The sequence below is a fragment of the Physeter macrocephalus genome, chromosome 15 (genome assembly GCF_002837175.3).
Source record: "Physeter macrocephalus isolate SW-GA chromosome 15, ASM283717v5, whole genome shotgun sequence".
In the NCBI taxonomy this organism is placed as follows: domain Eukaryota; kingdom Metazoa; phylum Chordata; class Mammalia; order Artiodactyla; family Physeteridae; genus Physeter; species Physeter macrocephalus.
The window spans coordinates 65,819,249-65,831,682 of record NC_041228.1 but is presented as its reverse complement, the minus strand read 5'-3'; the positions used below and the strand labels follow the sequence as shown (position 1 = coordinate 65,831,682).

The 12,434-nt window shown below is 45.9% G+C and overlaps 1 protein-coding gene across 9 annotated transcripts in view; it reads right to left on the bottom strand.

Annotated features, from left to right (window-relative positions):
• Nucleotides 1-313: 313 nt before the first annotated feature.
• NCOA2 (nuclear receptor coactivator 2) overlaps nt 314-12,434 on the bottom strand; it is a 279,465-nt gene continuing 267,344 nt past the window's right edge. For 7 of the 9 annotated variants that reach the window (XM_007128948.4, XM_028500696.2, XM_007128947.4 and 4 more), the window contains 6 exons: nt 12,287-12,364; nt 10,681-10,915; nt 8,354-8,531; nt 7,564-7,762; nt 5,674-5,763; nt 314-1,940 (listed from right to left, as the gene is read on the bottom strand). In XM_007128948.4, coding sequence (XP_007129010.1) covers nt 1,929-1,940; nt 5,674-5,763; nt 7,564-7,762; nt 8,354-8,531; nt 10,681-10,915; nt 12,287-12,364 — 792 coding nt within the window. In that variant the 3' untranslated portion in view covers nt 314-1,928. Of the gene's footprint in view, nt 1,941-5,673; nt 5,764-7,563; nt 7,763-8,353; nt 8,532-8,569; nt 9,701-10,680; nt 10,916-12,286; nt 12,365-12,434 lie in introns of those variants that run through there. The other 2 variants (XM_055091268.1, XM_055091270.1) reach the window with 2 other exon arrangements.

Sequence of the window (12,434 nt, the reverse complement as noted above, 5' to 3'; positions counted from 1 at the left end):
AGAGAGAGATAGATATACGTATAAATAGGGGTAGTGCGTATATTTTTCACCCTGCCACAAATAAGGAATCAAATTTCAAGGAAAAACCTCTCTGTTCCTAAAAAGCCTGGCTAATGAGATATAAAATGCTTTGCTTTTTAGACATCAAAAAGACATCATTCTGAAATTTAGGTAAGAAAGTATGTGTATTAGGGGTTGGGGAGAAATTGCTCAAAAAAGGTCACCAGTTTCTTGGTATTACAGTTGTCTGAAACTGATGCCAATTAAGAAAAGATTGTTCCCCTACCAGAGTGGGCAAGAAAAACAACCAGAAAAGTGGCCTGCTTAGTAACACGTAGTCTTCCTAAGGTTCGTTAAGAAAGAATATAAACATATAAAAATCAAGAATCGGCTTCTACAGCGGCTGCATATCATATAGATTAGATAAATGACTTATGAGCAGAATCACAAGGTTTAGAAAATAAAAAGTCTTAAGTCTACAAATTAGGTCTAATCGAGGCCGTGACAGCCTTTACAAAACACCTTTAGGAGACATTGCTATGAAGATATCTAATTTTAATACTGAAGTACCTCATTTTGGAGTCAATTCCACAATATGTATACCTCACAAAAATTATACAATTAAAACACTTAAGTTCTCAACTTAAATTATTGCTTGTTTACATATAAATTGGATTTTATGTACCTTACAAAACTTCGGCTTAGTCAGCACTGCTAAAAAACAAAATAAAAAACACATGGTGGAGGTGCAATCTGTCCTGATGCCTGCTGTCAATTTTAAGCACACTATTATTTTCTCCCGTTTGGTGGACCAGTGTTGCTGGGGAAGAGAATGAATATGCTTTCAAAGCAGGTGTCCAAAGTCAGATGGGTATCAAGTCCTAACTTTGCTCCTCTCCTTGCCAGTAAATGCCTTTTTCTGAAATTTAAGAGTTAGCAGTTGGTAAGTGGCTGGTAAAACACGTAAGGAAATAATAAAGGGCTTACCTGGTTTCTGTTGCTTTTATTTAAAAAAAAAAAAAAAAAAAGCATGAGAGTGGGGAGAACTGGGGAAGGCAGAGGGGAAGGGAAGAGGCAGGGTCAGATGCAAGAGGAGGTGCTGATTCAGGCTGTCTGCTCGATCTAAGCGAATTTGGAAATGAAAACTATTTCTTCTGAGTCACGATTTGGGTGAACTAGTTTGGTTTGAATCAGAAAGAAAAAAAAAAAAAAGAAGAAGAAAAAGTACTTGTTACTGTTAACAGCCCTCCCACAGGCTCCTTTTCATCTGTTCAGTAACTGGAAACGCTTTCCAACATGGTCTTGAGAGCTTTCTACAAAGATACAACTACGATTTCTTGGTCTTCACTTCTTGGGTGTCTCTGTACATAGGGCGCGGTCCATGGTGTCTCCCCTGCTTTTATCCCAAATGAAGGCTTAGCTTAAAACATCTGTAATTCTTTTCTTTCCCCCAGAAGAAATCTTTTACTCTTTTGGACTGGACTGGTTAGCCAGGGAAAACAAAGCAAGAAACCAGTGTCTGGAACCAGACAGGAACAGAACAGGAGCAGAACAAGAGCATGGGTGTTTTCCTTAAATACATACATTTAGATACATTCAATCTGACACGGGTATGAAGTCTGCCTGTCAACATTTACTTTGCAGGAGAGATCTAAGTTGCACTAAGGTGAATGCAGTGAACAGACTGACAATTGTCCGGACGCGAGCTGCAGGCCGTCTGTCAACACAAGAGGCAGCTCCTCCTGCAGCAGCCGAGGGGACTCCACCGGGGGAGCGGGGCCCAGGCCCGTCTGCCCATCTTGCTCTGGCGGGACTGGATGGCAGGTCGGTTGGGTCAAAACAAATAGACGCAGCTCTCCAGACTGGTAGGCATCTGGAGCAAGTGAGCCCAGTCAGCTGAAGAAAGAAGCAACCAGCTACCTTCAGTGTCAGCAGTATTTCTGTAGGAAAACAAAGAGTGGTGTAATAGCGTGGAATTTTTGGTAAGATCATAAGGCCCATCACAAAAGCATCAGACCACTTGGCCGGTTTAAATAATGCCAATCACAAAGGCTGCATCTGGATGAGTTACGCTGGATTTTGATGCAGATGAGCAGATGGCATCGATCCTAACTGAACACAGAGAGTCGTTCCCACAGCTGGCAGATCCTGCACCTACTCCGGAGGGCACAGACTGCAACGGATTTCCCATCCCTCCTTCTCGTTGACTGCTGCTTTCTTAACCAGTGACACCCGCCTCCGCAACAGAGATCACTGAGGTACCTGTGAGATACCCAGCTGCTGAACTGCCCGCTCTTTGACAGCGTCCAATCCAGAAGGGGTCACTATTTTCTTCATCTCTCCTCAAATCATCCAGTACAAACCCACTTCCTAGAAAACGTCCCCTCTTGACTCTCCCTTACTGCCACACTCCCATGGAGAACCACAGGCTTCTCCCTGGCTTCCTCTGCAGGCTAAATAAACTGGGGTTTTTGTCATCATCTCTGTCATCGTCATTATCATCAACTCAAAGCTGATTTGAGTTAGTGTTCAATTTCCAAAACACTAGATAATTAATAGAAGTAATTACAACTGTACTTTCTTTATACAAGTGTCACGTGGCTGAGCAGTAAACTCAATTTTAATATACTGAAATACATGTGTAGTAACAGTACGATAAGTCCTTATAAAAGGAAGAATCTTTTGGTTAGATAAAATAACTGCCCTTCTCTAGGTTTTGGTAAATCCATGGTTGTCTGTTCTAGCTCTGCTTAAAGCAAGATATGATTTTAATCTCCATTCCAGGATCAATGGAACACCGATTCAATGTATAATGGAGCACAGCGGTTTCTAGTTCACATAGAACCTGATCACCGATAAAAGTTCCGAAAAGAGCTCTTTGCTTCCCAGCAGCAGCAGGGTATGTTACAGAGGCAGGACGAATACGATGGAAGCCTTTCTGTGCACACACTGGCAGCACGGTGACAAGTGCAGTGTGATTTCCAGGTATTGTTCGTGAATTAGGAGGGATACACTGCACATATTATTCTCGAAACTTTAGAGTTTAAAGGAAGCCACCAGAGTGTCTGAGACAGACTGCTCTCCAGCTTTAACATTCAGCATGAACAAAGTATAGATGGAGAAGCCAGATTCAAGAGGGGGAATGGAAAAAAGCAGGAAGTGAGGGGGGTATAAATGGCCCGGGCTAGGCGGTAACAGACTTCTCACCACGGATCCGAAAGGCATCTGGATGGAGATGCCCTTGTCTACCGAAAGTTGCCTTTTGTGACCCTAGTGCTCATCCTTCCGATTCAGGTTTCTCAGCCCCCACCCCCCAGCACCCCGACGTGCGTGAACATCCAGCTCCGCTGGCCGCCTGCCTGCACCTCCCCTCCGCCCTGTGCTGCGCCAGTCGAGCCCGCCTGGGAGGTCTGGGCCCTCTGTGCCGCTGCTCGGGGTGGCCCCCCCCTTGGCCTCTGGTACAGTCCACCACTGCTAGCTGTGTGACCTGGGGTAAAGTGCCCGATCTTCAGAGATTCAGTCTCCCTGTCTAAACATGCGGGGGAGGCCTAAGTATCTACCATGGGCCCGCACGGCCCGTGGTGCATCAGAGGCCAAAAGGTGCGTTCCCTCTCCTCACTCAGGGGGCTTCCTCCGTGCTGAGATGAGGCCCCCCGTGCCCGAGGGAGGACTCTACTACGTATGCAGCTGAGACTTAACTGCCTGTCCCAGAGTATGTTTAAGTGTCTTTTCCTTCCCTTTAGGACCTATAGAGAGAGAGAAAGGAATGGCCCCAAAGAATGAAGTAATACGTCCCTTTTTGGCCTGCATTTCCAGCGCTACCTGCATAAACCCTTGAAGAAGTCTCACAAGAGCCCTGGGCTGCCTTGGGAGAGGTGGGTGGTATATGGTGCAGGGCCGACAGCAGCCAGGGATCGGGCCGCCGGGGTTCACCTCCTGTGCTGCAGGACCTCGGGCGAGTCAGTAAACTCTCAGAACAGTGGATCTGCCACGCGCTGGGCTGTGGTTTCAGTGAGCTGCTCCAAATAAAGCTCTAAGCAGAGAATCAGGCCTGCGCTAAACGCGCAATACAGGTGGGTGGTTTCTGCACCAGACTGTGGGCCACCCACGTGCTCCGCTTTACAGAAGGCGAGTCTTTCCTTCGTGGAGGTAACGTGGTGGCAGGAGAAAGGACCTAATACTAAGGCCGCTCACTTTCCGGGGCTCTCGGAAGACAGGAGCGCAAGGCTGGGCTGCCGGCTCCGCCTGGGTAGTGCTTCCCGGGGCCTCGCCCCGCCCCCGGCCGCGCCCGGTTACCCGGCAGTAGGGGGAGGGAGGCCCGGTCTCCTCGCGCGGGATCCGCGGAGCGAAGTGCGAGCCCGGCCGCCTACACGCGCTTTTCCCCACGACAGACACCACGCGCTCAGAGGCTAAGCTCCCGGCACTTCTGGGTTAGAACGGGCTGTCCCCTGTGGGAGCCTAGTTGGCGCCGATGCCATCGTTCCTCTGGGAGGTGCCGCCCGGTTTTAAGGCCCTGCTTCTGCGCACAGGCCGCCCCTGTGTGCAGGGCCGCAGCGGAGGGCAGGGCAGGCCCGGCGGCAGGGCAGACGCCGGTGCCCCGCGGCCTCCCAGCCTCCATGGATGGCGCATTTAGAGTCTAGACCCTTGGTCAGTATGCAATACATTCCATTTTCTGTTAGACTGACTACATCCGTACGTTAACCGTTCAGATGACGTGCGCATCTGGGTTCGTACACAAAACATCCAAGGGACTCCCCCCAAAGCCTCGGCGCCACACCGTGACCGTGACCGTGGTTCTTCAAACGAGACAAGCCACACACTGCGTTGTTAAAATCTGGATCAAATTTATGCTATTACTTTTTGAGCTTGAATGCTAATAATACCAACAAAATGATCCAAGATCCACTGTTGTGTAGGAAATTCCACATCATCCCTACCCTTTTCTCCACTGAGAGAGGACTTCCGCTTTAGAAGAGAATTACCTGCTGCTCAGGAGTGTATCTGCCCCACCTTCAGAGGGCCCCGTTCACCTGTGCCAGGTCGCTCAGAGCCCTCCCGGTCCCTCTGGCACACCTGCCGCCAGGCTCCCAACTCAGGTGGCTTCTAAGCACTGATCGTTCTACTGTTTCAAGATTTGGCTGAACACGGTAGTATCACTCTTCTTCGAACAAGTGTTTAAGGTAATAAGCAAATAATAATATATATATATAAGATGGTGGCCTAACTAAAATGAAATATAGAAAAACACTTAGAGTAAACTTAGACTTAATTAAGGGAGAGAGAGCAACTATAAGTTAGTTCCTCTTCATCCTTCTGAAAAGGCAGACATTATGATTCAGAAAAAGCAAAACTGAATCAGTTTGCCCTCACACGACTAATTCCTTGCTACTTGATTTTCTGCTTGGCTATAATAATTTCACTCCGGGGCAGAATTAGTGTTCTTAATTCACACACCACTGTCAGCTCAGTTGAAATGAGCTTAGAGGAAAAATTATTCACACAAAAACCACTGTATGTCCGATAAAATTAGAAGCCATTAGAAAAAAAATCACAAGTATTACACAACTCTCTTCAATCTGCTGACGGACACCATATCTATGCCCATTTTAGTCTACAGAACATCACATTCACTTTAGCACCACATTCATGGCTGGCTTCTCTGCTGTTTCTTACCCGTGGTGCGTCTCCCTCCTGCTTAATCATATCCATTCCAGGCAGCTGGCTTGGGAAAAGGCTGCCTCCTCTGAGAGCAGGATCATTAACCTGAGGGCGGCAGGACAGCACAGGGGCTTTATTCAGTGAGACATCCAGAAGCGTATGGGAAATAACCACCCACTAACCTGCTTCTTTGTTTCTAGGAGTAGAATTATGGGGAGAAAGGACTACCTAAAAACGGCCACTTCCCTTATCTATTCTTCCATGCCTACGTTCAGGGGGGAGTGTGAAGGAACATGAAAATAAATCCTTATAGTACACTCGCTGCCTTCACAATTAAATTTCTTTTTTGTATTCTGTAGAGAAATTCAACAGAGATGGTAATATTAGAAACATTCTTATGCCTTAACGTGTTCACTTTTTTGAGTGCGAATTAGATCAATGATTCCTGATGTCTGTTACTTTAGGCAAGTTACTGACTAGCAAGAGCAGGTGTGAATACCCCAAACGGGGCAGGATCTTGTGAATCTTTTCTAAGTGAACTATTCCTTGGCATCTGTACATTTCTTTTACAAATTACACTTTCCCTAGCAGGCGAGGCAGGAACTGCTCGCTGGTGGTCCACTCTGCTAGAAGATTCAGCATCCACACTATATTTTCGCCATTGAAAAGATGAAAGTCTGTTCTTCTTTAATTTATGTTTAATTTATACAAATAAGCATTTAGCCACCAGAGAAGTATAATCAATTCAACCAGAGAAGTGCAAATTATTATTTCACGCACCCATAAAGCCTTCTCAAATTGCGAAGTGTTTATATTTTCTCATGCATCACTTTGCATTTTTTTTTTTTTACTTTGCATTTTTATTAATCTTTTTACAGAATAAAACACTGAGGCATTGTAAAATTTAGTAAATTTTCACACAAATTGTCCTTTACCAACATCAGGATTCAGTAGACCTAATTAAACTTTCAATCTTTCACCATTCTCACAATCATGATCTAATGGAAATTTATGGTGCTGTCAATGATACTTGGTTAATCTGTTTAAACTTTCCATGCCTCAATTTCTCCAAATTTGAAGTAAGATTCAGGGTCCTTGCCCCATTAACACTTTGCCTGAACTAGTGAGGTGGTAGAATGCCCAGCATTTTGTGCCCTTTAAAAATAAGGTCTTTAATACAGTTTAAAAATTATTAACCAACATCTTTACCCATCATAGATTTCGGAATCCCAGGCTGGCTACCTACGTATCAAGTGCTCTGAGCCTCTTTGCCACCAAGTGAAGCTGGCATGTGCTTAGGGATGGCAGAATCATTTCAGTGTTATTCAACACGAAACAGAATTATTAAAAGAAAAAAAAAAAAAAAAAGACCAAAAAATAAAAAATAAAAAATCATGGTATCCACATCCCAGAGATGACGAAGAGTAGTTTTTGGATACTCTGCGTCAGTCTCCCTGCACACGTGAACTATCATTTAAAGCTAACTGGATGGCAGATAGTTTGGCCTTTGCTTTTCATCTGGTTTTATGTTTAGAAAAAAATCAGTCCTTAAAAATCCCCAAATAAAACTATTTAAAAAAAACATCTTTCACCATTCCATTTTTCGAGATTCATTTTAGATATCGCTAAATCCCTCAAATAAGAGAAAAATTCAGAAGACAAGAGAGTTAAGAAATATTTTAAAAGATTTTTGAGCAGTCAGGGATCCTTTCATGTTTATTTCGTCATTATCAAGTATTTCTGTTAATCACACCAACACAAGTGATGGTAAGGTGAAAAAAACTCTTCAAAATAAATGTGGGAGTTGATGGCAGATGTTAAGCGCATGGAAAGACACATTTAATGCAAAAATAGACAAGAAGTTACAATCAGAAGCCTGCGGGGGGCTTCACCTGGGGTGCTCACCTGCTCGGGACCCATGGAGGACAGCCCCGACGTAGGCACGGAGGTCACTGAGGTCATGCTGATCTGTCCGGTCATCTGGTTCATGTTGCCCATCCCACCTGTGTTGGTCGCCATGGATACACTGATGTTCATATTGTTATTGTACATGCTGGTGTTTGCTTGCTGTCCGAAGTGTGGAGGGGACTGCTGCGAAAACATGCTAGAAACACAGTGAAAGATGAAAATGTTAGAGCCCTCGGGCAAACAGGCAGGCGGTTTTGAGCACTGGTTTCTCAGGCCTTTCCTTCAGAATGAATAAATCTAGGCTGAGAGAATCCGGGTGGGACACCAGGAGGTGGTGAGGTCAGAAACAGCAGGGGAAGGAGCCCTTGGCGAAGCTTCAGGGGCCACCGCGCTCTGTCCTTTTCCCCACATTACCGTGAAGGTCTGGAAGGACACGTCCCACTGTCATGTCTGTACCAGACAAGGCTTCTGTTTGCTTTTATTACCTGTACTGATAAGAGGGTGGCTTCTAGGCCACTGCCTCCCACAGCGGTTTCTATCATCCATTGGTGGCGGTGCTACCTTCTCAGGGGAGCTCCTTTTACTCCCAAGGAAAAAACATTAAGCTAAGGTTTGGTAAATTCTGGTAACTTCTGCCCTAGGAAAAGTAGACTGGCTTACTTAGTAGTTTACTTGGTATTGCTTGCTTGAGCAAAGAAGAAAAATCCAGAAGAGAGACAGGTGGGCGGGCTATGGAAAGATTCCCTGGTGATCATTTCTATCAAAAAGACACAGACATGCAGCATACCTGTTTGCACCCATGCTCCCCTGCGCCCACCCGTTCATGTCCGAGGAGGCCTGGTAGGCTGGGTTCGCCTGGGACTGCTGCAGCATGGGGCTCTGCGTGTGCGCCAGCCGGGGCGACATCAGAGGGCTTTGGGGCGCGGTGGCCCCAGCAAAGCCTGGATCAGGCTGCTGACTTATTCCTTAAAAAACAAAACAGAAATCCAAAGGAGATTGTTAGTTTCATCGTTGAGACGGGGGACAGAAGAGAACATTCAAATCAAATACACAAAGAAAATTACTATCAAATACCTGATCATGTGCTGGTAAATTATATACATTTAAAAAAAGATTCCAAGATGGAATAAAATGCATGAAGAAAAACTCTCCATACCTTGGTTCTTTCTCTATAGTAATTAGAGGGGTGCCTAGGAACGGTATTAACCATCACGACTGGAGGTAGAGAGAGATACTATTCTTTCCCCATATCCCTTGCAAATCAAGAATGAGTCAAATGTGTATATTTCTCTTTGACCGGACACAGTCTTTCAATGTTTATATATCACTACAACTGGATTAAGTTGGATTAAGGTTTAGCTATATATAAAAAGCCAACACACTTGAATAATTTTTTTACTAAATTAACCCAAGTTATTCTATGATGAGATAGATGCGTTTTTAAAAATAAGTGACTGTGGGAATTCCGTGGCAGTCCGGTGGTTAGGACTCTGCACTTTCACTGCCGAGGGCCTGGGTTCGATCCCTGGTCGGGGGACTGGGATCTCACAAGCTGTGCGACACGGCCAAGAACTAAAAAAATTTTAGAAAGCAACTGCATTCATGATTAGCTTGTCATGTATTTATAAAGGGCTCTACCATGCTTTTGCACTATACAAGATTAGCAAGAATAAGAAAAACAAATTCCATGTAAGCTTCTTGTTCAGTGCAGAGGCAGATGGTGTTTACACTAAAAGGAGAGGAAGAACTTTTTTTTTTTTTTTTAAATAAATTTATTTATTTATTTTTGACTGTGTTGGTTCTTCGTGGCTGCGCGCGGGCTTTCTCTGGTTGTGGCGAGCGGGGGTTACTCTTCGTTGTGGTGTGTGGGCTTCTCGTTGCGGTGGCTTCTCTTGTTGCGGAGCACGGGCTCTAGGCACGCGGGCTTCAATAGTTGTGGCACGTGGGCTCAGTAGTTGTGGCTCGCGGGCTCTAGAGCGCAGGCTCAGTAGTTGTGGCGCACGGGCTTAGTTGCTCCGCGGCATGTGGGATCTTCCCGGACCAGGGCTCGAACCCATGTCCCCTGCATTGGCAGGTGGATTCTTAACCACTGCGCCACCAGGGAAGCCCGAGAAAGAACTTTTAGCAGACTTTCCTAAATGGTCAAAAAGGAAAGAGAGGAAGAGTTGGGAAACAAAGGAGGCGGCTTCTTAGAAAATTTCAGGGATGACATTGAGGTAAGCCCATTTTTGCCTAGAAGATGTGTTAAACATGCATATTTAATTAATGCTTTAATGAGCTATAGAAGAAAAGCTTAATATCACACAGGAAAAAGCTGCACATCATCTTTCTGTTTCTTTAAAGAAATAGGAGACGTGAGGCTAAGCACCACCAAGACTTGGTAGTTGTTTCTAGAGAACTCTGGCGGAAGATGGGGAAAGTCATTTTGAATATTAACCTTGATGTAAGCCCTTACTTTTATCAATAATTCAACTATTAATCGAATATGACACGCACACAAATATTAATGTTTATGATACTGCACGCTGTCTCTTAAGACTGACATTAAACAACAAATCAATACAAAGAAAATTAAGAGGTCGTCCGCTGTGGTTTCTGTGCAGCGCCCCTCAAGAATGATCAATTCGTTAAAGATCTGGTATAATATTGAGAGCCTTTATTTTTCAAAAGCTGTAGAAAGTCTGTAAAATACTTACAATGATATACCTCTTTCAACATTTTGTATCTGTTGTTTTTAGACTCAGAGGTTTTCAAGTATAAGCATATGCACATGCACCTGTGTTTACAGACACTGACGTAAGTGCAGACATTCACACGCACTCACATGCGCAACTGGCAGAGGCACTCTATGCACGCACACCTACTCCGGTCATGCTTAAAGACCTGCACTCAGAGCAAAGGTGGCACCTGAGCTGAGAGACTGGAAGGTACCGTGCTGGACCTGGGGACTCCTGATGGGCCCCAGCGGTCCTCCCAGGTTTCCCAGCATCCCCCGGTTAGCCAGGTTCATCTGGGAGCCATGCAAAGAGCTGCGAGAGAGGAGCCGTGACCCAGGACCGGGGGACAGCGGGGAGAAAGGACTGGTGAAAGGTGGTGGTGGTGTAAGTCCCGTACCGTAGTTCGGAGGGAAGGGAAACTGCTGTGCATTTGCCTGGGGGACCCGGGGGCTGCTCATAGTTGCCGGCACACCGCTAGGAGCCGCCACGCTGGGCGTCATGTTCAGCCCCTGTCCTCTCATCATCAGAGTGCGCTGCTGAACTTGCTGTTGCTGATGCATTTGCCTCTGTCGGAGATGCTGGTTCAGGATTTCCCTCTGTCTCTGGGCCAGCATCTGTGCATTAATGGGTGCCTGGAATGGGGGGCAAAATACGGAGGAAGACATTGGGGGTGGAGACAGATCGAAAAACAGCCCGTATGTTAGAAACAGGATAACAAAGGGTCCTGTCTCGTGCGAAATTATTTGGCAAACAAGAGAACAGTTTAGAGCTGACCAACTGGTGGCTGAGAATGTGAGCTTCTGAATGCTGTAGAGACGATGATTCTGAAACCTTGCGATGACTGACGTGCGTTAAGTTTGATGTCAGTATCAAGTAACTTGAGACTCACTGCGAGAGGACACAGGTAACGAAGGGAGCCCACAGTAACCCCAGTCCTGTCTGTAAGAGGACTCTGTGCAGAAACCTTGAGGACGGCAGTTTAGAGTCTCATTAAGGGACATTCAAGTCTAAAGGGAAACCAAGTCACTGCGCCAAAAGGTGGCTTTGAAGCACTTCAGAAAAGGCTGAACGGAGGCAGGCGTGTAGGGAGGCCAGGACAGGACGGGACGGGCGGGCACCCGTGCCTGCTGTCAGTAAGTGGTACCAGGCTGGTTACGGGTCCTGGCAGTATACAGTCGACCTCATTATTCGTCGATTCTGCACCGGTGAGCTTGCCTACCGGCTAACATTTATTTGTCACCCCAGAACCAATACTCACGGCACTGTCGTGATTTACGGACACGTGCAGAGCAGCAAAAAAATGCGAGAAGCCCAACGTGCCCATTCCCGACTGAGGCTGAGACCAGGTGGCACTGCTTCTCGTTTCAGCTCTCGTACTGCGCACAAGTGTCCTTTCTGTGGACTATTTAGCTCCACGTTTTTCACATGGTTGTGCTTTTTGTTGGTGACTCTGCTGTTTAAAATGGCCCCTGAGAAGTGCTGAAGTGCTGCCTAGTGTCCTAAATAAGCACAGGTGGCTGCGATGTGCCTTACGGGGAAAATGTGGGAGTTCGATGAGCTTCACGCAGGCAAGAGTTACAGTGCTGTTGGCTGTGAGTTCAATGTTCATGAATCAACAGTGTATATTAAACAAGGTGTCTTCAAACAGAAACACACATTGATTCATGAAAATGTGACCAAGAGCCTCAAAGGGAACGAACCCTTTATTTCTCCTAGGAGCAACGCTTCAATATTCGCTGATTCAGTGTTTGCAGTAACTTTACAGAACACAACCGGTGTGAATAACGATAATGGACTGTACCTGGCAATAAACACGGCAGTGATGAGGAGGGAACCACAAAAGCGACAGACCAGACAAGACAAGCGAATGACACGACATCCACCGTGTGGATCTGGATCTATGTATGGCCTTCTGAGTTACTTACGTGGGATATCAAGGGGGAAGAAATGACAAGAGAAGTTAAGCGGATCCAGTAAAAGCTGACGGCTGGTCTGCCCCTTACCTGTGTGGGTACTCCAGGCCTCAGAGTCAGGTTCACGTTTGAAACATTGCTGATTTGATTCATGAGTGGCTGGCGATTCTAAACGCATACACATGGCAATCAGTATATTTCTAATCAGAATATATTCTATTTCAAATCACCTTCCTCA